The 27,788-nt window shown below is 42.0% G+C and overlaps 1 protein-coding gene across 1 annotated transcript in view; it reads left to right on the top strand.

Moving 5' to 3' along the window:
- Positions 1–27,788, top strand: part of LOC121523325 (zinc fingers and homeoboxes protein 2) — a 92,315-nt gene that overhangs the window by 57,433 nt on the left and 7,094 nt on the right. Inside the window, exons 2-3 of the mRNA XM_041808155.1 lie at positions 739–4,023; positions 7,789–7,972. Of these exons, the coding sequence (XP_041664089.1) occupies positions 1,079–4,023; positions 7,789–7,969 (3,126 nt within the window). The 5' untranslated portion in view covers positions 739–1,078 and the 3' untranslated portion in view covers positions 7,970–7,972. The remainder of the gene's footprint in view (positions 1–738; positions 4,024–7,788; positions 7,973–27,788) is intronic.

Raw genomic sequence — 27,788 nt, 5'->3', positions numbered from 1 at the left:
CGTTCATCAATCGCTGACAAGACTGTGATGTTTTTTATCTGGATAAATACATCCGATCGCCTTCTGCTCACCTCCTAGAGATGTTCAGTGTTTGCCAACCAGGATGAATATTATTTTTCCACGCCGTATGTTGGTTAATAGTTTATGTCATGCTTGCATTCTGCTGAATCTGATCAAAATGCATCCCAGCTTTTTTGGATGCTTTTCTGCAAAACTTTGGAAGCTTTGTTGCATATTATATTTAGCGTTGTAGTGGAGAAATATTTAGGTTTTTCGGGGCATTTTTAGAATCCAAGTTTCTGTCTTTGAAAGCCATGTGATGGAGAGCTGAGGAGAGAACAAACGCGGCGTATACTTCATGTAAAACTGACCTCAGTGAGAAAAACAATCACTGCTGATATGTCTCTGTTTCATCCCTGGTAATATGTTAATCTCACATCTGTCAAAAATAGAGCGTTTCAAGCAAAAGTGCCGTTCATGGGTTTATAAAAGAGCATTTTGTGTGTTTTTGCCCTCCTGTCATTGCCCATCATGCATTTTTTACCATTCTTTGTCTTATTCTGTTGGATTCAGCACATCACATCACACACAGGCAGTATCAACATGACTTCTCTCTTTGTTTTTCTAACATGTATTTTTCTCTGCTTTTAGTCTTTACCCAAGTGACTGCAGCACAGCTCACTGAACACAAACAATATTAACATGTAATTTTCTCTCTCTCTGTTTGCCTTCTCGCAGCTTGAGCGCCGCTGCTGTCTGTGATGCCCTCCCATGACGCCCAGGTCGGTAGCTGACACTGCCAGTGAGCGGGAGACGCCACTGCACACCCGGTCCTGGGCCGGCACCGTCAGCCGGTTCTCGCCCTCCATCTTGCACACTGGAGACTCAAGCTCCCCCCGCCTATCAGTATCCACGGCCATCAGCTCTGACCCTCCACAATAAGGTCCGCTTCACACGCTGACATCTTCAGCCAGCACCAGCAGCAGCAGCAACAGCCAAAAAAACTAAAACAGTATCTTCAACGCAATCAGCAACACCAGCAACGCCGTAACCACCAGCAGCCGCAGCAGCAGCCATCATGTCCAGTCGTAGAAAGTCGTCCACGCCTTGCATGGTCCGGGTCGTCAGCGACCGGCCAGAAGACAAAGAAGACCCTGAGGAGGTAAAGGATATGGAGATAACAGAAACAGATGTGACAGAGAAAGAAGGATCAGAATCACCGGAAATCACTGCAGAAAAGAGTCCAGATCTCCAGCTGGAGAATCCGCAGAATCCAGACCAGCAGACATTTCCAAAAACAATGGAAATCCAGACACCTGAGCCGTCAGAACAAGACGATAAAGAGTTGGGTAAGGAAAACCAACTCCCTGTCATTGAAGACGTAGAACCTGTAGAGGACAAGGAGGAAACGGACTCAGACCCGGCGTCCCAGCAGAAGCAGCCCAGAGGCTACGAGTGCAAATACTGCCCGTTTTCAACGCAGAACCTGAATGACTTCAAAGAGCACGTAGACTCAAGCCACCCCAACGTCATTCTCAATCCGTTGTACCTCTGCGCCGTCTGCAACTTCAACACCAAGAAGTTCGACTCGCTCACAGAGCACAACGAGAGCCAGCACCCAGGGGAGACGAACTTCAAGTTCAAGAGGATAAAAAACAACAATCAGACGATCTTAGAGCAGACAATCGGAGGCAAGGACAATTCAGACGAATGTGAAGAGACAAATGAGCAGGGTGAAAGCACTTCAGTGTTTCCGCCCTGCATATCAACGACGGTGAAAAGCCCGGACAGCATCCAGTCTTTCTATCAAGGGAGCGAACTGAAAAGCCAGCTCGACGGCCTGATCCAGAAGGATCAAATCACGGCCGTCAATATCAATGGAACAGTCATCATCCCTGAACCCACCATCCTGCAAGGGCTTTCCCATGTCACCCCCATGCTCCAGCGCCCGCCCAACTTCAACTCTGTACCAAAAATAGCTGTTCCCTTGAACACCACCAAATATAACCCTTCCTTAGATGACAACTTGACATTGATCACCTCCTTCAACAAGTTCCCTTACCCGACACATGCAGAGCTGTCCTGGCTGACGGCGGCCTCCAAGCACCCGGAGGAACAGATCAAGGTCTGGTTCACCACCCAGCGGCTGAAACAAGGAATCACCTGGTCCCCTGAGGAGGTCGAAGAAGCCAGGAAGAAGATGTTCAATGGCTCCATCCCTCCTGCTCACCACACATTCACCGTCCTGCCTACCAGCCCCACCTCTAAGTCGTCTGCCAAGCAGCTAGTCGTCCACACGACAGTCGGACACTCAAGTCATGTGCGGACATCTTCAAATGGATTTGGTGGAAACGCTGGCACAAATTCGCCGGCTGCAGTGAAACGGACACACTTGACGACAGTGTACGGCCCGGACGCAAAGAGGCCGATCATGGCAGTTGCACCCCACTCTGGGGACCCTAAAGACAAGATCCTTATGGCTCCTCCACCACCTCCCCCTCCCCAAAAAGACCGCCTCCCAATGGCTCCACCTCCTGTTCCAATGGAGATGAAGAGACCTGTAGCAGTTCCCCTGGCCACCACAGATATGAAGAGGCCATCCGCTACCGTGCCTTTAATGCCACCGCCATCGTCGTTGTCATCACCATCTTCTTTGTCTAAAGGGAAGATTCACTCATCGGTAGGAAGCCCAAAGACAAAGCCCCTGGTGTCTATTCCCTCCATCGTATTCCCAGAGTCCTTAACAAGGCCAATGATAGCCCCCCCACCGATCTTTGCACCTCCGTTTAAGAACTCTATACTTGTCCCTTTAACTGCAACCATACCCCCCAAAGAGATCCACCAGAGTCCCCACCTGCCAGCTGCTGATTCAAAGCTGCCAAACTCGCCTCCTCTTGTTACCCCACAGATAAGGAGACCCACCATCATCCAGTCCATCCGGGCCCCAGCTAAAGCCTCATCACAGATTCCAGGGTTCCCCCTGGATAGCAAGAAACTGAAGGAGCAACAAGGAGTTGAGCTGAGAGCAAGCTTCCCCAGAGCAGACCGAGTACTCACTCCTCTGGCAGAGGCCAACGGGGCAACCCGTATGGATGGGAAATGGTCCAACAGTCAGACCGGCCATGGTCCCAACAATGGAGTCACACATCTAGACCCTGCAGAGCAGCAAGCGGCATCAAAACTGGACTTTCAACAGAAGTCCTCTGTCCTGACTCAGTTTCCTTTACTGGAGAGAATGAAAGGAAAGACCGCAGATCAGCTGAAGATCCTGGAGGAGAACTTCTTAAGGAACAGTTTCCCGACACACAGCGACGTGGACAATCTGGCGACCACCACCCACCTGTCTCACCAGGAAATCGACAGCTGGTTTGTGGAGCGCCGTGCGCTACGAGACAACCTTGAACAAGCCCTTCTCAACTCCATGGGCACAAAGAGGATGGGCCCCAGCGGCATTCCTGCTATGACTAAGAAACAACTTCTTCAGCAGCAACAGAACCTTCAGCTGAACGGGATTCACAAACCCAGCATCCCCGTGGGCCATCTGAAGAGCCAGATTCCACCATCCCACTCTCTGCCCATCATCGCTCCTGGCACCATTGCTCCCTCCATTCCCAACCAGAACTCATGCTTAGTGCCTCCTGACAGCCGATCTCTGGCTCTCCTCAAGGACGATTTTGCTCAAACACGGTGGCCTTCCCCTGAGGAGATCAGCCAGCTGGAGGCTCGGACAGGGTTAGCTCGCGCCGAGCTCGCTCGCTGGTTCAATGACAGCCGGCTGCAGAGCAGCAATATGGAGCTGACAGAACTTTTTCACAAGAACGGGGTTAATGGAGGACAGGTGCAACCTGTGCACTCTCCAGAAAACGCTCCTCCCAGCATCCTCCAGCGTTTTCAGGAAGGAGCGCTGACGAACAACAGCAGCAGTAAGGTGTTTGAGGTCGAGTATGGATGGCCAATGGAGCAGCGAGCAAACAGTCTCAACAGTCCACAACATGATGAGCTCCAAGACCGGTTCGCTGGAAGGTACTGTATTCACAAGATTTTGATTTTTATGGTTTAATGCAGTGGTTCCCAAAGGGGGGGGGGGTTAAGATAATGAAAGAGGGGTTGTGAGATGCTTTCCAAAAGAAAAGAGAAATTTAAAATGATTTAAAGTGGTGTATTTTATCCTTTATTGTAAGAAATATTTTTAAACAAGTTCAATAAAAAATAAAACCGAAGTTATTAAGGTAGAATCATGCTTAACAGTAAGTAAGGTGTACCTGAAATCCCTAAATGGAAATTTTTCAGCCATGCTACGTGCAAGATCATACAATTTAACCACCTGAAACTAAGGTTGGGGCCCTTGGTCTCTGACTGTCTTATTTTTGACATCATGGACTGAAAACGTTGGGAACTCCTGTTTTAATGTGTTTGAAATTGAATTCAGATCATTGTTTATAGCAGCCTTACTCAACCCTGCTCAACCAAAGAGCCAAATTGTTGAAAAATAACTTTGCAAGAGCCACAATCTAAGCGGCGAAAGTGGCAAAAACAGTTAATGTGGCAATGAAAGGAAGTCATAAGTGGCAAAAGTGGCAAAAAACAGCAGAAATGGGTAAAAAAGGGGAAAAATTGGCATAAAATGGTAAAAATGGGTGAGAAGTGACAACATAAGTAACAGGTGTCAAAAATTGTCAAAAAGCAACAAAAACATAGCAAAAAAATAATTTAAAAAAATAAGCAGCAAAAATAGATTAAAGGCGGCTAGAATAATTAGACTAAAGGGGTAAAAAATTGCAAATAAGGGCAATGGAAATATTCAGACAAAAAATAAATTTTGGCAAGTAAAGCCTATTAATGTGGGATGCAATGGATAATTTCTGAGACCAAAGTTTCTCTTCTGTAAGGTTTTCCTTGGGAATAATCTTTTAAATTTAGAACATGAGCCACAGATCATCACAAAAGAGCCACATATGGCTCAAGAGCCATGGGTTGAGTAACCCTGGTTTGTAGGACCCAGTATGTATGTGGTAAAAATAAGAACAGGGGTTAGCAACTCTTTCCCTTGGAGCTGAGTCCTGCCCAAATTTAGCTGTCAAGTATTAGTTATATTTTTTATTGATTTCATATTAATGAATCATGTCTGAACAGCTAGCATGTCCACGTGGGCCCCATATGGGTTCAGTACAGGCTGCAAACATGGGTCTCAAGTGGGCCTGTCCACCTGTAATTAACCTTGCAAACTTCAACCCAGATAGGCTCAAGCTAAAGGTCTACATGGGCAACTACAGGTGGGGCCACCATGCAACCCATAGGAAAATGCTGGTCAGAGACCTCCCACACATTCAGGTGGGCCTCATATGGGTTGTATACAGGCTGGAACTGTGGGTCCCATATTGGTTTGTCTGGTAGCCAATGGGACATTCACAGAAAGAAGAGGGGCTCGTGGCAACCCTACTACCAGACAGCAACCAAGGCCATACTCACTTGCCACATCCACCCATTACTCTGTCATAGATGTGTGGACTGTGCTATTCTTTCAACAGAGTATTTTCCCATGGCCTTGGTAATATGCAAGGGCTTTAAGAGTATAACTCTGTTGATTGTGTTCCTTTTTTTACCACACTTTTCCCTGCAGTCAACTTTCCATAAATATGCTTCGGTACAGCCTCTGAGAACAGCCTGTCCTTTAACCACTGACCTTCTGTTGCTTACCCTCCTTAAATATTTCTGAAACAGCCTCTGAGAACAGCCTGTTCTTTAACCAGTGACCTTCTGTGGCTGACCCTCCTTAAATATCTCCGATACAGCCTCTGAGAACAGCCTGACCTTTCAGCAGTGACCTTCTGTGGCTGACCCTCCTTAAATATCTCTGATACAGCCTCTGAGAACAGCCTGACCTTTCAGCAGTGACCTTCTGTGGCTGACCCTCCTTAAATATCTCTGATACAGACTCTGAGAACAGCCTGACCTTTCAGCAGTGACCTTCTGTGGCTGACCCTCCTTAAATATCTCCGATACAGCCTCTGAGAACAGCCTGACCTTTCAGCAGTGACCTTCTGTGGCTGACCCTTCTTTTGGAGGTCGTCAGTGATTGTCCTCTGGACAACTGTCAGGTCAGCAGTCTTCTCCATGATGGTGGTTGTGTGAACTGAACCAGAGATAGAGGATTAAAGCTGAGGTAGGCTTTGTAAATTGAACCTTACCACAATAGTCTAACATTTAGAGGTAGGGAGTGTTTGATTTTTTTGTGAGCTTTAGGGACTAATCCCGGAAACATGAACTTTTCCATGATATTCTGTTTTTTTAGAAGCACCTTTATACCCCATGATGGAGATTCGGTTCATTCAGAGTTCGTTGTCACTGAGAGTGGAGAACAGGGAATCACTCCCATGATTCCTCGCTACCTGCGATGCCATCTTTGGTTATGGCGGTGGATTTTTCATACTCTTTAGACAATCTAGCACCTCATTGTTCTTGAATCTCCTTGGCTTTAGTTTCCTAGTAGTCATCTCTTCAATATTGTGCCTTTATAGTGCTTCTGCCGGCAGCTCAGCACGGTTTCTTACCCCCGACACCTCTTTGGTGACCTCAACATCCAAAACAAGTCCCTGCTTCCCCTCGGGGAGTTGGTGTTGTTGTTTTCTTGTTGCCACATTAACATGGTTTTCAGAACATTAACCTAGAAAAGTACAGGACTTTATTTAGTCTACCTTCTCTTCTAGGAGCTTGGGAAAACTTTCTCTGAATAACAAAGCCATTATCTGGGAAACCAATATCTCCGGAATCATTTGGGCGAGCGTTTATTCCTCCCATGAGCGAGCTCGAGGTTTAGGCTCACGTTTTGGAAAACACCGCAGTATGAAAGTACTTCGACATAAAATCCTCCTGGCTCTGATTGTTTTACACAACAGAATGTTTTTAAGGAGTAAAATACACGGTCAAAATGAAGACGGTGTGATTTTTGATGCTTTAAAGGTACAAGATGTAGTTTTATTGCACTAAAATTTCGATAAGCTAAATTGTATTTACCATGATTGATTTATAAAATCAAAAGAAGTGTAAAAGAGGGTGAATACTTGTAAAGGCACTGTATGTCCCTCTAAATTACCCTCATCTGTTTGTCTAACTTTAAAAACTGCAGGCTGTGTTTAGATTGAGTGGGTTCTCTCCTTTAAGAGTTCACAGATGAAATGATGTTTATATTTTATAAATCTGAATTATTTGGCGGCATCGAATGGCGCTCTGACTTTGTCCCAGTTTCACTGCCGTGTCTGACACAGTTCTGAGAGTCTCCTTCTTCACTCCTACGGCTGAGTTCATGTCCTCCTTCACAATTAAATCTAACTTTGATTATTCCATTCTTCTCATTAGAATTAATTAAGTTGTCCCACTTATGACCCCCTTGTGTTAAATCTGATTATGATCATTAAAGTCCCTCAGTGATTTAGAAACCATCGACACCTGACACTGGAAAACCCTAAAAACACAGATTTAGACGTTTATCAGCTCTTTATTTTCTTTAATAAATAGAAGAATATGAAGTTTGTGTTCCACTCTAAGATTTTAACATCTCTGAGTACGTGCCTGACTCTAGACGGCGTTCAGGTGTTCACCTGGAGGAAACAGGATGCAGCGAGGCTCCGGCTCAAACTTTGTAGATGAGTTTTATTTGAACAGCTGTTGTGATTGCTCAGCAGTCATGACTAGTTTAAATATTAAATCCAACATGAATCTGTAAACATTTGATTGAATTATTCTATTTGCTGGCTGTGCCTGTTCTCTAACCTCTGACCGGCTCCACAGGCTGAGGCAGCAGACGGCGGCGGAGCTGAAGAACGGGGGACAGAACGGGGGAGTGATGGGAGGAGTGCGGGACGTGTTCGGGAGCTGGCTGGAGGACGGCCACATGAGGAGAGGACGGGAGCTGCTGGTGGACCGGGAGAGGAAGATGTCCGAGGACTCGTCTGGGAGGCTGACTGGATAAACGGTGAGGCGTGGTCCGCTGCATGGACCGTCTTTGTTTGGTCACTTCCACCTCTGAGGGCTGCTTGGTCCTGTTTCTGTGGTTTATTGTTGGATTATCAGAGAGGAAATGCAGATAACTTGGTCTGAAGTCATCTGATTTATAATAATGAATGCTTGGAGTGTAAAATCCTTTAAAACAGCATCCACCAGCAGGGCTGCCCAAAAGGGGGGAGCTTTGTGGGGGCCAGATAGAGGTCCCGTGGAGGTCAGAAAAATGGTGGTCCATTCTAAAGCTTTGATAACCATATTTTATTTTTACCTGAGTTATAACCACTCTTATCAGAGCAACAAATAATATTTTTATTCCTTACTGCTGAAGTAGAATACAGCCTTTTTCAACATGTAAACCCTTCTCTTCAAACAGAATGACCTGCTTTAGGTAAGGCTAACAATGTGGGTGGACAAAGAAACCAGCAGGACAGTAATGTCTGACGTCAGGATGCCAGAAAATGAAACTGTGACAACTTCAGTAAGGAATAAATGTTTGGACAAGAGATGAAAATAGGTTAAAGTGACTAAAATTATTTCAAAGTGGGAAAATTGAAAAAATAAAAGGAGCTCTGAGTGATAATAAAAATTTACAGTGTTATAAATGGTCAGTAGGGGGGAAGACTGAGTTAAGAGTGTCAAACCTGGAGAAACAGATTAAAAGTGGCAAAAACCTCCAAAATGGATTAAAAGTGGCAAAAACCTCCAAAATGGATTAAAAGTGGCATAAATCTCCAAAATGGGTTAAAAGTGGCAAAAAAAACTCCAAAATGGGTTAAAAGTGGTAAAAACCTCCAAACTGGATTAAAAATGGCAAAAACCTCCAAAATGGGTTAAAAATGGAAAAAAAACTCTAAAATGGATTTAAAATTGGCAAAAAAAAACCAAAAATGGATTAAAAGTGGCAAAAACCTCCAAAATGGATTTAAAATTGGCAAAAAAAACCCAAAATGGATTAAAAGTGGCAAAAACCTCCAAAAGTGGGAAAATTGAAAAAATAAAAGGAACTCTGAGTGATAAGAAAAATTTACAGTGTTATAAATGGTCAGTAGGGGGGAAGACTGAGTTAAGAGTGTCAAACCTGGAGAAACAGATTAAAAGTGGCAAAAACCTCCAAAATGGATTAAAAATGGCAAAAACCTCCAAAAGTGGGAAAATTGAAAAAATAAAAGGAGCTCTGAGTGATAATAAAAATTTACAGTGTTATAAATGGTCAGTAGGGGGGAAGACTGAGTTAAGAGTGTCAAACCTGGAGAAACAGATTAAAAGTGGCAAAAACCTCCAAAATGGATTAAAAGTGGCAAAAACCTCCAAAATGGATTAAAAGTGGCAAAACCCTCCAAAATGGATTAAAAGTGGCAAAAACCTCCAAAATGGATTAAAAGTGGCAAAAACCTCCAAAATGGATTAAAAGTGGCAAAAACCTCCAAAATGGATTAAAAGTGGCAAAACCCTCCAAAATCCGTTTATAGTGGCAAAAACCTCTAAAATGGATTAAAAATGGCAAAAACCTCCAAAATGGATTAAAAATGGCAAAAACTTCAAAAGTGTTTTAAAGTGGCAACAACCTCCAAAATGGATTAAAAGAACCTAAAACCTCCAAAACGGGTCAAAAGTGGCGAAAAACCTGCAAAGTGGTTTAAAGTGGCAAAAACCTCCAAAATGGATTAAAAGTGGCGAAAACCTCAAAGATGGATTCAAAGTGGCAAAGACCTCCAAAATGGGTTTAAAGTGGCAAAAACCTTCTAAAATGGATAAAAAATGGCAAAAACTTCCATAATGGATTAAAAGTGGCAAAAACCTCCAAAATGGATTAAAAGTGGCGAAAACATCAAAAATGGATTAAAAGTGGCGAAAAACCTCCAAAATGGGTTAAAAGTGGCAAAAACCTCCAAAATGGATTAAAAATGGAAAAAACCTCCAAAATGGGTTAAAAGTGGCGAAAACCTCAAAAATGGATTAAAAGTGGCGAAAACATCAAAAATGGATTAAAAATGGAAAAAAACCTCCAAAATGGGTTAAAAGTGGCAAAAACCTCCACAATGGGTTAAAAGTGGCAAAAACCTCCAAAATGGATTAAAAATGGAAAAAACCTCCAAAATGGGTTAAAAGTGGCAAAAACCTCCACAATGGGTTAAAAGTGGCAAAGACCTCCAAAATGGATTAAAAATGGAAAAAACCTCCAAAATGGATTAAAAATGGCAAAGACCTCCACAATGGGTTAAAAGTGGCAAAAACCTCCAAAATGGGTTAAAAAAGGAAAAAACCTCCAAAATGGATTAAAAATGGCAAAAACCTCCAAAATGGATTAAAAATGGAAAAAACCTCCAAAATGGATTAAAAATGGAAAAAACCTGCAAAGTGGTTTAAAGTGGCAAAAACCTCCAAAATGGTTTAAAAGAACCAAAAACCTCCAAAACGGGTCAAAAGTGGCAACAACCTGCAAAGTGGTTTAAAGTGTCAAAAACCTGCAAAGTGGTTTAAAGTGGCAAAAATCTCCAAAATGGATTAAAAATGGCAAAATCTTCCAAAATGGATTAAAAATGGCAAAAACCTCCAAAATGGATTAAAAGTGCCAAAAACCTCCAAAATGGGTTAAAAGTGGCAAAAACCTTCAAAATGAATTACAGGTGGCAAAAACCTCCAAAATGGATTAAAAGAGGCAAAAACCTCCAAAATGGATTAAAAGAGGCAAAAACCTCCAAAATGCGTTTATAGTGGCAAAAACCTCCAAAATGGATTAAAAATGGCAAAAACCTCCAAAATGGATTAAAAGTGGCAAAAACCTCCAAAATGGATTAAAAGTGGCGAAAACCTCAAAAATGGATTAAAAGTGGCGAAAAACCTCCAAAATAGATTAAAAGTGGCAAAACCCTTCAAAATGCGTTTATAGTGGCAAAAACCTCCAAAATGGGTTAAAAATGGCAAAAACTGTATATTTAAGACATAAAAACTTTTTCCTTTTTTTCTTTGGTCTTAATAGTCCCATTACTGTTTCAAATTCCAGTGACACTGCTGCAGCAAACATGTCCTTAAAGCCCAGGTTGTCCCGAAGAAAAAGATGTTTAGAGCCTGACTGTGCACCACAGGGTTGCAGTGTTAATTTGATCGACTAAAACTAGGACTAAAAATGTTTGTCAACAGTATTCTTTTCCATGACAAAAACTAGACTAAGACTAAGGAAAATCAATCTGTGACAATTAAAACTGACAAAAACTAAGTTTAGTTTTCATCAGGATGAATAAAACTAGACTTAAATGTAATGTAGTTTTTGTCGCACATTCAAAATCTGTGATATTTCTCCACCGTGCGTAAATCTGTCAAAAAAAAACGCATCTGTGTCTATTCTGCCTCTCAGCTGTAGAAAGCAGGGACCCCAGGTTAGACAGAGAACACACTACCATGATTTGGTACCAGATTTAGGCAAGAAAATAAATGCTTGGACTAAAAGTAAAAACTAAAGACATGTGAGGACTTGTTATGGACTAAAACTAGAGTAAAATGTTTTTTGAGTTTTTGTCGACTAATACTAGACTAAAACTAAAAAGATAGAAATGACTAAAATGTGACTAAAACTAAAGACATTTTATCTAAAGACTAAGACTGAAATTAAGATAGCTGCCAAAATTTACACCACAGGGTCGATGTTTTACAAGCTTTTACAGGAGAGACACAATGGTTTAAAAATATCTGAGGGCTCAGCGGGACAAAAGTTAAAAATTGAGTTAATAGTGGCAAAAAGTTGACTTAAATTGAATAAAAGTGTGAAAAAAATGGGTTAAAAGTATCATCGATAAGAAAAATGGCTTAAAAGTGGCGGCGGTGTTAATAGGGCTAAAGAAGTTATAAGTGGCAGAAAGGTGTTAAAGTGGCAGAAAAGATCTGTGGAATATGTCTAAAAAATGGAGAAAAATGGAGTTAAAGTGGCTAAGACATGCACAAATGGGTTAGAGTTAAAAAAAAAAAAAAAGTTGTGCAAAGGGTTAAAAGTTAGCTAAAAAACAGTGATAATGTGATAAGAGTGGCAGAAACCAGTTTTAAAATGAAAGATGTGTTAAAAATGGTACAAATGAAAGCAGAAATAGTTTCATGTGGCTTAAAAGTTGATGAAAATTGGTAACAACATTGTAAAAGTCAGAGCCAGAAATCATCATCAGACTTTTACAGTAATGATTCAAAATCTGTAAAAGATAGCAGAAAAGTAAATCCAGCATAAATGTGTGAATTATTAGACCCATTTTTAAAACCACAATGACGTCTGTAGGTGAAGTTATAGAGCTTTGAAGTCACTGATGTGTATGGGATCGAATGTTGGGTCTTTTTTAGAGAGATCAAAGCAAATCTGGACAGCAGCATAGCAACAACGGGCAGATCAAACATGATTGGTCCATCCTCTACCTGTTTCCTATTGGCCGGTTCGTTTAAGAGCAGAAAAATGTAGAGAAAGTTTCGTACGCCACTCAGAGCAGCAGCCTCACAGACAGCAGCAGTGAGAAAATCAACAACGTAAACAAAAACAACACCTTTAATATTTATTGTTGGTCTTAAAATAGACTTAACAGTCTCACATTTACTTTTGGAGAAGTGTGCAGCAGTCCTGATGAAATGTTTTAAATAATATTGTTTCTAAACTTTAAACCTCAGCCCTGCTCCTGATTCTGATCTGTCATGAAGCCGTCTCCATAATATTTGTATATTTGATGATTAAAAGAGGATTTTTCCTCTTCCTCGTCCCGGTCAGAATAATAAAATGTTTGTCTGCAGGTTTGTAAAAGAGTAATTTAACTCAGCATGGCCCTGCTGGTCCCCGGTGCCCCCTCCCCCCCTCCTCTCCCCAGTCTGTCAGTGTTGAAGCCAACACCTCGATCCCAGGCAACAAACAAAACCCGCTCCAGCCAGTCCCCGTCTGTGTGTGTAGCTGTGTGAGTTTTGGCTCCCACCGCTCAGCAACAAACACAAACTTCAGGGAAATTTCTGGAAAAAAAAGCACCGTTATTGGAGGCCTAAAATAGCAGCAGACCCCCCGGTGTGGTAAAGTTTGATAGATAAAAGCCTCCGCCTGGGGCAAAGAGTGACGACAGAGTCTGCCGCTTCATCCCTCGGCTGTCTGCTCGGCTGACAGAAGATTGAAAGTTTTAATGTTTCCACGCCGCTTATCAAAATAGAATCTGTTCAAATAAATTCCTCAAGACAAACGGGCGTAAAAACGGCGCAGAATCAACTGCTGACACCGTCACGTTTGAAGGATTGTCACTCCTTTAGGACGTCTCAGAATCCCGGAGTGACAGCAGAAATCAGAAATCAATAAGCAGCATTTAAATGAGCCGCAGTGACCACGGCAAGTAAATCCTCCTCCTGTCAGCCACGTCTCTGTCTCTACTCAAGTCTGGACTTTTTTAAGGAATCAGATCATAAAATTCACATTATTTACACTTCTTAAAAACAAAATAGATGATAAAAAATTATGCTTACAACATTTAATTCTTAAAGTTACTGTTGGAAAAAGAATGCAAGTGTTTTCTTAGCCTAAGGTGCTGCAAGGTCAAGTTTAATTCACTTTTTCTGGTCACAAGTAGTACAACACACCGACAAAAATATTTGATAAATATTTTTTTTTTTTAAAAGTCCAATGCACTGGTAAGGTTAAGTTTAAATGCCTCATGTAGAGAGACTGATGTCTAAGAGGTTTAGGCCTGAGATTAAATCTGACTCCTTTCCTTCACATCATTCCCCCCTCTCTCTTTTTACTGCCGAATGAAAGCCCCAAACATGGCCTAAAATAGAGAAAGAAAGGAATTAAAATGGCAAAAACGTGACAAGGAAAAAAGTAATAAAGTCGAATAAAAACACCGTGGTAATAGTTTATTTCTTCTTACTTTTGGACATTAAAAAGATTTCCAGGAGCCACAGAACACCAAAGGGGGTCCATCATCCTGAAAACCCTGGAAAACTTTAAAACCACCTGACAAACTTTCCACCTGTGGAAAAAGAGACAAAAATCAAGAACATTCTCCGAGTGTTTATTATAGTTATAATAAAAACTTTTAATAATAACAGCACTGAAGGGCCCTCGCACCCTGGCGCAGGTTGGGGTGAGGCTACTAGTACTGCCCATCAACAGTAGGTGGCAGAGTGACAAAGGCGTATGCTGATATGTAGAAGTGATGAGGGAAGGACTATTTATCATGTAAAATTGAAAAATAGTTGGCATTTTATGTCCAAGGAACTTCTGACGTCTTACACTAGGGGGCACTACAGTTAAAGCATGAAATGAACATTAAAATCTGTAGAGGGATCGACCCTGATCATACATGTGAAATTTGAAGGCAATTGGATGTTTCATAAGAGAATTACACCCACTTACTGTCTGATGGCGAAGGATCAAAATGGCCACCACTACCACTGGTGCATGTGTTAATGAAACATGTCAATGTAGGGACAGATATTGAGTACTTTAGGTTAAAATCAGAGCATGATAGGTTCAACACACTCAGACAAATACAGAGATGACCGATTTGCATCACTTCCTGTTGGCAGTAGAGGGCGCCATGAGCTGTTTTCACATGGGCGTGTTCAATGTAATACTGTTGTGTCGCCATAACACGCTGAAGACCATAGAATGATCTCCCCCGAAGTTTTCAGTGAATAACTTTGCAAAAAAAATCATTATTTTGGGCCCTTATTACGGCTCCGCCCACTGGTGAACAGTCCTGCATTTGACAAGCTGATAACTCCAACTTGTGTAATTTGAGGAAAAAGCATGCTGGAGTGAAGCAGATAAGTCCCCCGGGACAAGTACCATCAGATGTGAGGACTGTAAAATCACTGAAAATGGCCAAAATTAGCCCATAAAAGGCTATGACCTCATTTCCTGTGCATTTTAGAGGATGGCCCCAAGAGGATTTTTTGTAGGTCTAGTGATGATACTTATGAGTACCGATTTTTAGAGTCCTAGGTTTAACCTCCTTTGGGGGCTGATGTTTTTAAATAATGTAGAGGGCGCCATTGAGCCATTAGGCCACGCCCTCCTAATAAAAATCATATGTTTGGTATGAGCAACCAACAAGGATCATGCATATGAAATTTGGTGATTGTACAATGCCAACTTTGAGGAAGATTGGACCAACCATGTAGGAATGAGGACACAATATGTAAAAAAAAAAAGTAAGTTTTTGTTTCCAGCAGGGGGCGCTGTGACAAAATGAGATATATTGTGCATGGACGTATTCACAGTGGAGGTATTGACAAACCTGTAAAGTTTCACAAAGATTGACATCATCACTGCTGAGTTATTAAGAAAAAGATTTTTGGCACAGTGCCAAGAATGGTCATCCAACTTTGGCGGCTAATAACCGCTACACCCTGGGGTGAATAATAATAATAATAATAAACTTTATTTGTATAGCACCTTTAAAAACAGAGGTTTACAAAGTGCTTTGACAACAAGCAGAATCACAGTTACAAAACAAAACACAAACAACAAAAACATCACAAGAAAGAGAAAACCCCAACAACAGAAGAACCCATGAAAAACTCAGCCAGCAAGGTAACTCCAGCATCATAAAAACTAGCTTTTGATAACTTTAGGTGTCCATCTTGCCTGGTTGAGGAAACCCATTCTGGAGTCCAGGAGATAAGTCCCCTTGTACTTGTTTGATCAGATGTGAGGACTGTGAATCTGTCAAAAATTTTACAAAATTGGGCACAAAATGGCTATGACCTCATTTCCTGTGCATTTAGAAGATGGTCCCAAGAGGATTGTTTGTTCTTCTGGTCATGATACACATGTGTACCGATTTTCATGCATGTTGCTCAAACTTGTGGACGGGGCACCTGAATACCAGGTTTTGGGGCCATTTTTTAAACGAGATGAATGGAACCACCAGAAGATGGAATTTTTCACCAGAATCTAACAAGCCGCCAAATTTGGTGAGTTTTGGAGCATGATAAGGCCCCCAGAAATGCAGAAGTTGTGACCCTAAAAAAATAAGAATTCCTTCAGTTTCGACAGGGCTCTCACACTGGTCAGTGCTCAGGCCCTTAAAACAAAGTCACTCGGGTGCACAGATGGCCTAGTGGTCCAATGCGCTACCGGCAGCCGGGGTTCGCACCCGTCCTGTGGTACCTTGCCTCATGTCTGTCCCCACCCTCATCCCATTTCCAACTCTTTCCACTGTCCTCCTCTGTCCAATAAGAGCACTGAAAAGCCCCAAAATATATATCTTAAAAAAAAAATCTCCCAACATTTCAAGTAAATTTCTTAACTTCAGCTGACATTATCTCAAAAAAATTCTGAGAGCAGAAATAATTATTTTTGTCCTCATATGTGCATACAGGGTCTCAGGAGGATGTGTGGTTCCTTGCCCCATGAAGGGTTGAAATCCAGTCAGTGTCTTGGTGTTGATTGTCTAAAAATCTTTAAAATCCTGTTTACAAAAAGACTTCTAATTTTAAAAACCCTGTCCTATGTGTGGACTGGAGCTCAAAGCTGTACAGACAGTACTGTGTTCCTGTTATACCGACTAAATGTCAGAGAGGATGTCCTGGAAAAACCATGGAAAGTCCTGGAAAGAATCTAAAAGTGGGGACTCTGCTGTATTCAGCAGCTCTACTCCACTTTCTACGATCTAATGTAAAATCAATAAATCTTCTGATTTGCCTTCAAAATAAATGAATATCATTCAAACAGCAGAGTAAGGACTTGGTGTTCCTAAAGTCTGCTCTCCAGCTTATTTCCATATTTTAATGTGGTTTCTTCTTTCAAATATAGTGAGATTAAATGTATAATATCACATATTTGATATCCGGAGTGTAACGGCGTTGGGAGCAGGCGCTACGGCGAGTGAAAGCGTGCTGTTACAGTAGACTGAGCGGGCAGAGGGAGAGCGTGCTGGCTTGTTTTTGCTCGATGTGATTGGGTTTGTGGGCAGGATGATAAATTACCACGAGCTGCTATCTAAACTCTGGCAGTTTGTGGCTGTGGCCACACACTCGTCTGCCGAGCCAGACGCTCAGTTCAGGTGCCAGTTTATCATCGGCGGCTGAGTTCTGCTCTCCCGATCACTTTGGCTCACAGATTACTGACGGTGGCAGGTGGGTGCTGGAATCCAACAAACACTGAGGAGGGAAAAGCTGCTCTAGTTTAAGAGTCACTCACCAACTCCGCAGCGTTCAATATGTGCTGGAAATAATAAAGGCAAATATGGCGTTCTGTTAGCACCGCTCCACCACCGCGGCAGTAACTCGCCGCGTCCTCTATGAGTGGAATGACTCCGTCTCTGCCTGTAAAATGGTTTCCTGTGACCCTCTTCTCAGAGGAAATATCCTGAAATCTGGTTTTAATCTTTCTTATTTATTCCTCACACCGTTTGGCATCATCTCTGCGGGACCCAACGCCCAACTTGTTTTTGTTTTAAGCTCATCCAGAGCCAGACAGGCGGAGATCGTCAAACCCAGTGCCAAAAAACAAGGACGTGGAAGTGACTATTTCTCTACCTGATATAAGAAAAGCAGCCAAAGATTCGTTTAAGAAAGTCTGAACTTCTCAGCAACTTAGCAAAAGATTAGTTCCAGCCTCCTTAGCCGTCAGGTTCTGCCCTCCATAAAACCTTCAGTACCAACAAAATAGAGCATCCCATGGTTCGCTTCACATGTTCGTCTTTTAAATGTTGGTATCTGGTTAGAAAGAGCTGCTAGAATCACTTAGATTTCGATCAGTAAGGCTCAGTGCCATTGCTAACTCATACCCCCACCCAGGGCTGCCAATAAGGGGGGGAGGGAACGCTTTCTGGGCCCAGAGTCATGCAGGGGCCCGTGGAGGTCTTCAGAGCAGGGCCGCCAATAAGGGGGGGAAAGGGGACGCTTTCTGGGCCCAGAGTCATGGAGGGGCCCGTGGAGGTAAAGAAAATCATGGTCCATTTTAAAGATAAGCTTTATATTTATATTTAACCTTAGATAGCCACTCTTATCACAGAACCAAAAATAAAATTTTATTCATTTAGGTAAATATAACATTTTTCATAATTTTTAAAAACAGAATTTTATTTTATTTGAATCTTTACAGTGTGGATTGGGAACATTTGTAAAGTATTTTCAGACTTTATAGCTAAGTCCTGATGTGCACCAATGCCAGGATGCCAGACATCAAAGTAGAAGGAACTGAGAGAAATTTGGGGGAAAGATGATAAATGATTCCAAAAAGAGGAAAATTTGACAAAAATATGTTTAAAGTGGCAAAAAAAAAAAAAAAATCTGGCAGAAAAAGTGATAAAAAGTAGTTACAGAGTTGCAAAATGGGTAAAGGTGGCAAAAAATGGAAACAGAAAGGGCTTAAGAAAAGAAAAATGGGTCAAAAATGAGTGGGAAAATGGTGAAAAGCAGTTAAAAAGTATCAAGAGTGGGCAAAATTAAGCAAAATGGGTTAAAAGTGGCAACAATTGGGTACAGAGTTAAAAAAGTGAAAATAAATAGGTTAGTAATTGGTTAAAAATGGCTAAATTTTGTGCTGAGGTATTAAAAGGGGTTCAAACGTAGCAAAAAAAAAATGAATGGCAACAATTAGATAAAAAGTGGCGAAACAAAGGTTAAAACAGGCAAAAATGTGTCAATATGGCAATAATGGGCAGAAACAGTGGTGAAAAGCAGTTAAAACGGAACAAAAATTGGTTTGATGTGTCAAAAAGGGGAAAAAAGTGCTAAAAATTGGCAAAACGTGGCAATAGGTGACAGAGGACGAAATGGTCCAAAAAGGTTTAAAAATGGCCATAAAAAAAAAAGTTAAAAAAAAAAAAGTGGCAAATTGACAGCTAAAGTATTGAAATGGGTTAAAAGCTAGCAAAAAAATGTGTTACTAGTGATGAAATAGGGTAAAAGTGGCAAAATGGGATAAAAATGGCAAAAGTGAAAAAGGTGTCAAAAATGGGCAAAACATGGCAAAAATGGCAACAGTTGGTTTCAGAGACAAAAAGCCATCCTAAAGGGGTTTAAAAGGCACAGGTTAGCTAAAATGGTCAGCTAAAGTGTTGAAAGGGGTTATATGGTAGCAAAAACGGGCAGAAACAGTGATGAAAAGCGGCTAAAAGTGGCAACAATGGGTTAAAAAAAGTGTCAGAAATTGGTTTAAAAATATGGCTAAAGTAATGAAAAGGGATTAAATAAGTAGCAGAATGGTTTTCCCAGTCTCTTTCTGACCTGAATCATGACCTCTGACCTTAACTGAGTCAGTGAGGTCTTTAGATGTTGCTCTGGGTTCTTCTGGGACGTCCTGGATGAGTCGCCCATGTCCTCTTGGAGTCATGTTGGTAGACCAGCCACTCCTGGGAAGGTTCACCACTGTTCACAGTCTTCTCCTTTGGTGGATAATGGCTCTCAGTGTGGCTGGCTGGAGTTCCAAAGCCTTAAAAGTGGCCTTGACAGGTTCAGACAGGTTCTACTGAAGAGAGGGTGTGTCCAGATTGTCTATCCAGACGCTGTGAGATCTTGTCTTGAGAGAGATTTTAGTGTGTGAGATCTTGTGACCAAAGGTGATACCTGTGTCTCCAGATCCCCCAGGGGACCAGATTCTTTTCACAGATCCTCCAGCAGGTCATACCCATGTCTTTGCCAGCAGACCTCTCTGTGTTGCCAGATCTTGCCTTCTGAGAGCTTTGTGTGGCAGGTATCATTAGAGCAGAGATGTGATGGGTGATGTCTTTGTTGTGAGACCTTGGGAGAAAATAGCTCCAGTTCATGTCTCCAGATCTCTTTAGAAGCACGCCTGTGCTGCCAGATCTTGTTTGAAGACATTTAGGTGTTGCCAGAGGAGAAATGTCTTCCTCTTGATTTAGTAAATAATCACTGTGTTGCCAGTTCTGGTGAGAGGAGAGATGTTTGTGTGTTCAGATATTGTGAAGGGAAAATAAAACAAAGGATCTGCATTCAGAGATCTTGTTGATGAAGAAATAAAAGCGTTGCAGATCTTGAGAGTTTCCTGTTTTGCCTGATTAGGCAAAGCCAGATATCCTTTGTTGCCAGATCTCATGAGGCAGAGTTCAGAGCTGCTAAATGTCATATGCTGAGAGATTTTCATGGTGCCTTATCTTGCTAAGACATATTTCTGTGGCTGTGCATGTACGTCTGAGAATATTGATTTTTGTTGCCACATGTGTAGGAAAGTCTCTGGAGACAACAGAATCTCTGCGATCATTCAAAGAAAATGTACTTTTTATGCCTGATCTTGCAAGAGAGGGACATTTGTGAAACCAGTTATTGAAAGCAACGAGACATTTGCAACTTCTCCTCCTCTACTGACTCAAAACGCCTGATATCAGAACTTCCTGTCTCTGATTCTAACAACAGCTGATTGATCATTTGTGTGGATCTGTCACCGTGGCTCGGTATCTAAAAGGCTAGCAGTAACTCTTTAACAGCTTTTCTCCTTCATGTTGTCATCCTTTTAAAGGAAACACCAATTTACATTTAGCTGATAAATCCTGTGGAAAAGTGGTTAGATTGAAATGACATGCTATGAGGGAGTCGCGATGAGTCTTTCACGGATGAACTGGTTCTTAGAGCTGGCTCCTTTTTCAACAGATGGTTCCTTTTTTCTGAAATCGTAATTTTACTGAATGAAAAGCCAGAAAGACCGACTTTTATCACTGAGCTGAGACAAAAACATCGAGATCTCTAAAAAAGCTCTAGTTCCCATCACTCTGAGTGAGACAGGACGGACATAAAAACACAGTTTATTAGCAGAATACAGCTGATCACCTCAGTTAACCGGGCACTTTTATACATGCTAGCATGTGGTCTAGATAAAGGTATCAGTCTGAGCTATGTGTGTCTGCACTAAATATGAACGAGTACCACCTGATGTCTAAATGCTCAGATATCTCTGGACTGCCAAGAGGTGTTGTAAGAGGCAGAGGAGGTCAGCTTTAATCAAAGATTCACCCGGAGTATGAAGTCAAAGGTTTGAAAAGGAGAGCAGTGTTATATTTAAACCAGGAGCCGTGGATGAAGAGACGCACGGCTGGACGGCCATCAACAGTCATCAACAGCCTCATCGTTTGGTACCAGTTTGGCTGTACAGCATCATTTTGTTGGAAATGCTGTCAAGGACGGCGTGTGCTACTGCTCAGGTTATCCACATCCATCTACAGGCGTTTGCACATTAAGGACCATGCAAATACAAGAAAGCAGTGGTTTTCAAAGTGTGAGGCGAACCTCCCCTGGGGGGCGCCACAGAGCTTCAGGGGAGGCGCAGAACCATAAACCAGAAAAAAGGTGATTTGCTTTGCTAACCTCTGCTGTGCATAGAGCAAACGGATAGACTTAGAGTTACTATAGGGACTATGCTATAGAGCAGTGTTACTCAACCAAAGAGCCAAATGATTGAACATACCATTGAAAGAGCTACAGTCTAAGAGGTAACAAGAGGCAAAAACAGCTGGAAGTAGCAAAAAAAATAGGTTAAAGGTGGCAAAATGGTCAAAAAGCAAAAAAAAATGGGTGAAAATGGGGAGAAAAAGTGGGAAAATGGTCACAAAGTAGCAAAAATTTGTGAGAAGTGACAAAAAATGAGTGGAAAGTGACTCAAATGGGAAAAAAGCAGTCAAGAGTGGAAAAAATGGGCAACAAAAGAGGAAACAAGTGTTTTATAATGCAAAATGTAGTTAAAATGGACAAAAAGTGGCAAAAAATGGTAAGAAAATGGCAGAAAGACTGTAAAATAAGCAAAAAAAAAAAATGTAAAAAAAGGGATATAAAATGATCAAAGGTAGCTTAAGTGGAAAAAAGGTGAAAAAGGGCAAAATGGGATAAAAGTGAAAAAAATGGGGAAAAAGGAGCAAAAAGAAGTTGTAAAATGACCCCAAAAATATAAAAAAGGGTTTTTAATGGCATTCTAACTGAATAAGAGGGAAAGGCAGATGTTTAAGGACATCTGCAAACCAAAATATCCAAAATATATGAATGTTAAAAATGTTGAAAGATTAGACATAAATGTTTGAAATGTTGTTTAATTTTTTTTTAAATATGAATCCTTTTTTTGGGTGGGGGTCCACCGAATGGATCAGTTCTTCTTAGGGGAGGCTCACTCTCACACACTGAGAAAAGCCCTGCAACAAAGGAAAGGACAGAAAAATTGGAATAATTCTGCATTTTCACATGCATTCAGGTCAAGAGCTAAACTGTTTTCTGAATAATTATGCACAGTCTGACTGCATGCCGCTGCAGGGGTTAGTGCTGTTCGCTTCCCTGGTTCGCTTCCTGGGTTTGCATGTTCTCCCCGTGCATGCGTGGGTTCTCTCCAGGTTCTCCAGCTTCCTCCCACCACCAAAGACATTCTCGTTAGGTTAATTGGTGACTCTAAATTGCGTGTGAGCATGCCTGGTGGTCTGTCTCTCTATGTCAGCCCTGTGATTGACTGGTGACCAGTCCATGGTGTACCCCGCCTCTCACCCACTGACAGCTGGGATAGGCTCCAGCATCCCTATGCTGTCTGCAGTAGGAACGAGATTTATGAGTCGGTTGAACCAATTACCAATATTTTTTATACAGACTTGAAATCCCGATCTGTAAAGCTCTGTTAAACTGTGATGAACCTCCCGCCACTAGAGGCCGCTGTAGCTTCCTGTCTGAGCTTTCCCCCGCCACTTTAACCTCCACATTTTTAGGTTTTATTTTGTGGTAATGTGTGTGCATAACTTGTGAATGCCAGTGTGTTTCTCTCACATGTTTTAACATGTTGATATGAATGGTGCCAAAGAAATCATCACAATGATGAAGCTGGACAGACACAAAGACCAGGATTTACTGTGGATGGAGGTTTTGGGTTTGGGACTGAAATGTTTTTCCTGCAGGTGTTAACGGCTCAGAACTTTGGCGTTTTGATAGCGCTCCTCTGTGCAGAAACCACTTCCTGTTCCCCATCTGGAGATCTCTGACACGGCTCCATCTGCAAACAGCCTATAAAAGCATACCGTGGATTAAATGTCTGATGGATTAATGCACGTGCGCCCAGCAGGGAAGTGTTCATGCAGAAGAAGTGATGCCTTTGTTGCCAGATCTGACAGGGAGGGAGATGTTAAAAGCTCAGAGATATTTGTGGTTCCCCATCCTGCTAAAGAAGACGTATTTGTCCTGACAGATCTTGTGTTGCTAAATGTTGAAAAAAGTGCTATTCCTCTTCTGTTGGGGAGCTAGGGGCAATAAATCAAACATTTAATGTCTTCTGAGCTTCTTTTCAGCTCCAGTTTCAATGCAATATTTTCTTTTTGGTTAAAGAGCACGAGAGAAAGTGAATATAACTTTGTTTAGTATTGATTTGTAGAAATGAATGATGCTTTTGTGCGTCTGCCTGTGTGTTTGCATGAGTTTGTGAACCAACCCTGTTTTTTTTTTAATTTATTTTTTTACCAAAAACTTCAAAGAATTAAAACCCTGTAAAGAGGAGAAAAGATATTTGTCAAAGAAAAAGTCCATTCATCTCTGAAAGTTTCTGTTTACATTTTTAACATTGATGAGACTTTTATTTTGGTGAACTGTGTCTTTACTTTCAGCCGTCACATCCTCATTCAGCGTACATTTCCTATAAAAGTATTCATCCCCCTGGAGGTTTTTAACCCTTTTATAACCCATTCATGGTCGGTAGGATTGGGCTTTTAAAATCAAAGTGAAAACAGATTTCTACAAAGTAATGTCAATGAAATAAAAGTCTGTCATGTAGAATCAGTGACTGCATAAATATTCATCCCCTTTAAAGTGTCTGACCTAATCCAGCAGAGGTCCAGTCACTGGTTCATCAGTTATCCTGGCTACCATTACACCATGAAGACAAAAGAACACTCAGAGAAAAGGTTGTTGAAAGGTCTAAGTCAGCGGGTGGAGACAGAAACATCTCCAAGTCTCTGAACATCCCCCAGAGTTCAGTTAAATCCATCATGAAGAAATGAAGGAATATGTCACATGTGTAAATCTGCCTAGATCAGACCGTCCTCACAACCTGAGTGGGCGTGCAAGAAGGAGACTAGTGAGAGAGGACACCAAGACACTACTCTGAAGGAGCTCCAAGCTTCAGCAGCTGAGATGGAGAGACTCTGCAGACAACAACTGTTGGCCGGGTTCTTCACCAGTCAGAGCTTTATGGGAGAGTGGCAAAGAGAAAGACACTGTTGAAGAAAACTCAGATTCAATCTGGACTAGAGTTCACCAGAAGGACTGTGGGAGACTCCATGGTCAAGAGGAAGAAAGTTCTTTGGTCTGATGAGACCAGAATGGAGCTTTGAGGCCAAACACTGACATCACCACAAACACACCATCCCCACTGTGGAGCACGCTGGTGGCAGCATCATGCTGTGGGGATGCTTCTCAGCAGCCGGCCCTGGAAGGCTTGGAAAGGTAGAGGGTAAAATGAATCCTGGAGGACAATCTTCTTCAGTCTGACAGAGAACTACAGCTCAGAGAGGATTTCTTTTCCAGTCAGACAATGAGCTGAAGCATCCAGAGAAATCTACACAGAAATGGTTTAAAGACAACAAGGAGAATGTTCTGGAGTGGCCGAGTCAAAGCCCAGACCTCAATCCAGGAGAGAATAGAGTCTGGACTTGAAAAGGGCTGTTCACACCTGATCCCTGATCAACCTGACAGAGCTTGAGCCGTTTGTTAAAGAAGAATGGAGTAAAATTCCAGAGTCCAGATGCTGGATCCTGACTGAGACCTGTCCACACAGACTCAGAGCTGAGACTGCAGACAGAGGAGACTACTAAAGACTGACTAGAGGGAGGAATATTTATGCCCTCACTTATTCTACATTACAGGTTTTTATCTAATTGACATTATTTTGTAGAAATCTGTTCACACTTTGACATTAGAGAGGTTTGTTGGTGCATTTTCTGTGAAACAAGCCAAATTCTATCGACCACGATTGATTTATAAAAATCAATAAAAGAGTAAAACATCCAGGGTGGGAATAGTTGTAACTGTCTCTGTATTTTTCTCCATTCTGAGGAACAAAGAAAACCTCTGTACGAGTCGTATCAAAGTTAGCAGTTAAAGCTTGAAGAGCGATAGAAAACACTGATTAATTCAGAGCGATCATTTCATATTCAGCTCTCATAATTGGAGTGAAGACCGTTAAATCTTCAGAACATCTCATGAAAAAGTTATTCATCCATTCAGTACATCATTATCACAATGAAAAATACATCTGCCACAATTATTCCTTATTAATCATCACGTCGTGCTCCGAGGAGGCAGCCAAGGTGAATGGGAAATCTGAAAATTAAACAGTTGGATTTAACATGTTTGAGTCGAAAGTGCAGCGATTAGCTGAAATTTAAAACTTCATATCTCCATGTTAGAGGCATCTTCAGCTCCATATTTGTCTCAGTTTCTCTTTTTAACGTTAGAAATGTAAAAACATGTTCTCTCTTCCTCTCGTTGTGACATTTCTGACCGTAGAGCTGAGCAGTGTAAGTCAAGTCCTGTTCATTTCCTCCAAAGTGGATCTGATTATTAGCTGTAAGGTCCAATCCAACCGTGGTGGACTCAGCCAGGCCACACTGGATGATTTTAAGACACATTTATGACCAGATTTGCCTCCACAATGAACCTCCAAGGCCTGTCAGACATTATTTTGTCTGAATCGTCCTTGAGTGTGTGGTGGATGTCTAAATTCTCTCAGCTGAGGTTTAGATATTAAAATACTGTTTAAGAGTAAGGAAGAGTACCAAATTTACCAAAAGAGAATATTCATATTTAGAGAGAGCATGCAGTGTTGAGGGTTAAATATTAGGATTAAATAGAAGGAGGGAGCGACACTAGACGAGGCAGTGATGCAGGGAAACCACCACACCAGGCAGTCAAGCAGGTGTGGGAGCATATGCCGGTCTCTGGCCTCCTCACGGGGGCTCTAAAAATGCTGAATGATGAGGCTGAACTATTGGGATCAGTGTCTTTAGGATCAAAACAAAGATCCAGGCCCTCAGGGACGCCAGCATTGAATCTGCGTCTGTGGATGGGGAGAGCGTGGAAGTCATAGAGCAGTTCACCTACCGTGGCGGCGTAATCCATCGATGCACTGACTGTGAGGCTGAGATCGACCTCAGACTTGGACTTGGACCTCAGCAGGCCTAGATGATGGGCATCAGGAGGCCTGTGCAGGACAGGACCAAGGTAGACGCGGTGATGAGGTATACTCCCATACCCAACCTGACTGGGCAAGAGCCGGTTAGACCCTGGACTGGCCACCAGTCAGTCTGAGGGCTAACGTGAAAAGACAAACAACCAGAAACAGTAACACTCACTCCTACGGGCATTTTAGAGCTACCACATAATCCAGTGAGCATTAGAACCCACTCATGCACAGGGAGGCCCTGTCAGACCCGGGTCTGAACCAGAACTTTTCTCACAACAAGGAAGCAGCGCTAACACCTGTGCCACCTTGAGATCCTGTCCATGAAAATCCCAAACCGAATCATGACAGGGGACAGCCAGCATACCCCAGACATGTCCCTTTGGTTGTACCGGATCCAGATGGGTTGTATCAAAGGATCCGATACCCTACATTCCTGCAGTCCCCCCACACGACCCCCTCAGAGGGACAGGATTGTCATTAGAGGGGGCCCTCTGACTGGAAGGTCAGCAAACCAATCAAAGGCAAACATAGGGTTAATAGTGCAGAATCAGTCCATCTATGACAGCAGATTTAGATCAGAGAGAGCTGATGAGGTCAGAGACAGACTGAAATAAAGAGCGCCAACATGAGGCCGGTTATTCTGACGGAGCTAAATAGATTCCTGAGGTGGTGTGATGTCTGCAGCTGGCTCTGGTGTGAGTGTTTCCACACTATCCATTGTCCTGTCTCACTAATCACAGCAGCTCCAGGCTTCATTTAATCAGCGCGCCATCCCGTAATAACTTATCAGCCATCCTAGCTTATAGATGAGGGCTTAATGACGAAAACGCTGCAGCGATGCTCGCTCACATCACGGCTGTGTTTAACACAGCAGAGGCACATGCACGGACTGTTAAGTGTTTAAAAGAAGCCGCATTCATTTATTTACTGATTTAAATTTTAAAAGATGTATTATGTTGGTTTGTAATGTTGATTTCCAGTCAGAGTAAATTAGCATCCAAACAATGATCTTAATTCATGTCTTTGTCATCTCTTCATATGTCAAACTGATTTAATTCATTAAAATGACTAAAATATACAAATATTAAAAACTAGTGAGTGTTTAGTGAGCTCAGGCCTGCTCTGAGTTTAAATGTTTAGATTAGCATTACTCAGCCAAAGAGCCAAGTAGTTAAAATATACCTTTACAAGAGCCACAATCTAAGAGGTGGAATAGCTGCAAAAAAGTGGCCAAAAATGGGTGAACAGGGGTAAAATAGGCAGAAAAAGGCAAAAACTGTGTGAAAAGTGACAAAAATGTGGAGAAAAAGTGGCAGACATGGATGAGACGTGTCCAAAAAATTACTTACGGGTGGCAATAATGGTAACAAAACGGCAAAAACATGGCAAAAAATGAGTGAAAAGTGACTACAATTGGCAAAAAGCAGCAAAAAAAATGAGTGGGAAAAAAAAACCTGGCAAAAAGCAGCAAAAAGGTGGGGAAATGGAAAAAATGACATTTAATGGCAAGAGGCAGCTTACATGGGCAAAAAGTGGCAAAAAAGGAAAAAGGCAATTTGCGAAAAGCCGGAAATATAGAGACAAAAACTAAAGGTTGACAATTAAGTTTGACAGTTAAATCCTGCTGTATGAGTGTGGGGAACAAACTGTAATGGATAATTCTGAGGTCAAGGTC

The sequence above is a fragment of the Cheilinus undulatus genome, linkage group 16 (genome assembly GCF_018320785.1).
Source record: "Cheilinus undulatus linkage group 16, ASM1832078v1, whole genome shotgun sequence".
NCBI classification, from domain to species: Eukaryota; Metazoa; Chordata; class Actinopteri; order Labriformes; family Labridae; genus Cheilinus; species Cheilinus undulatus.
Note: the sequence above shows the minus strand (reverse complement) of the source record. Positions and strands in the feature narration are given on the sequence as shown.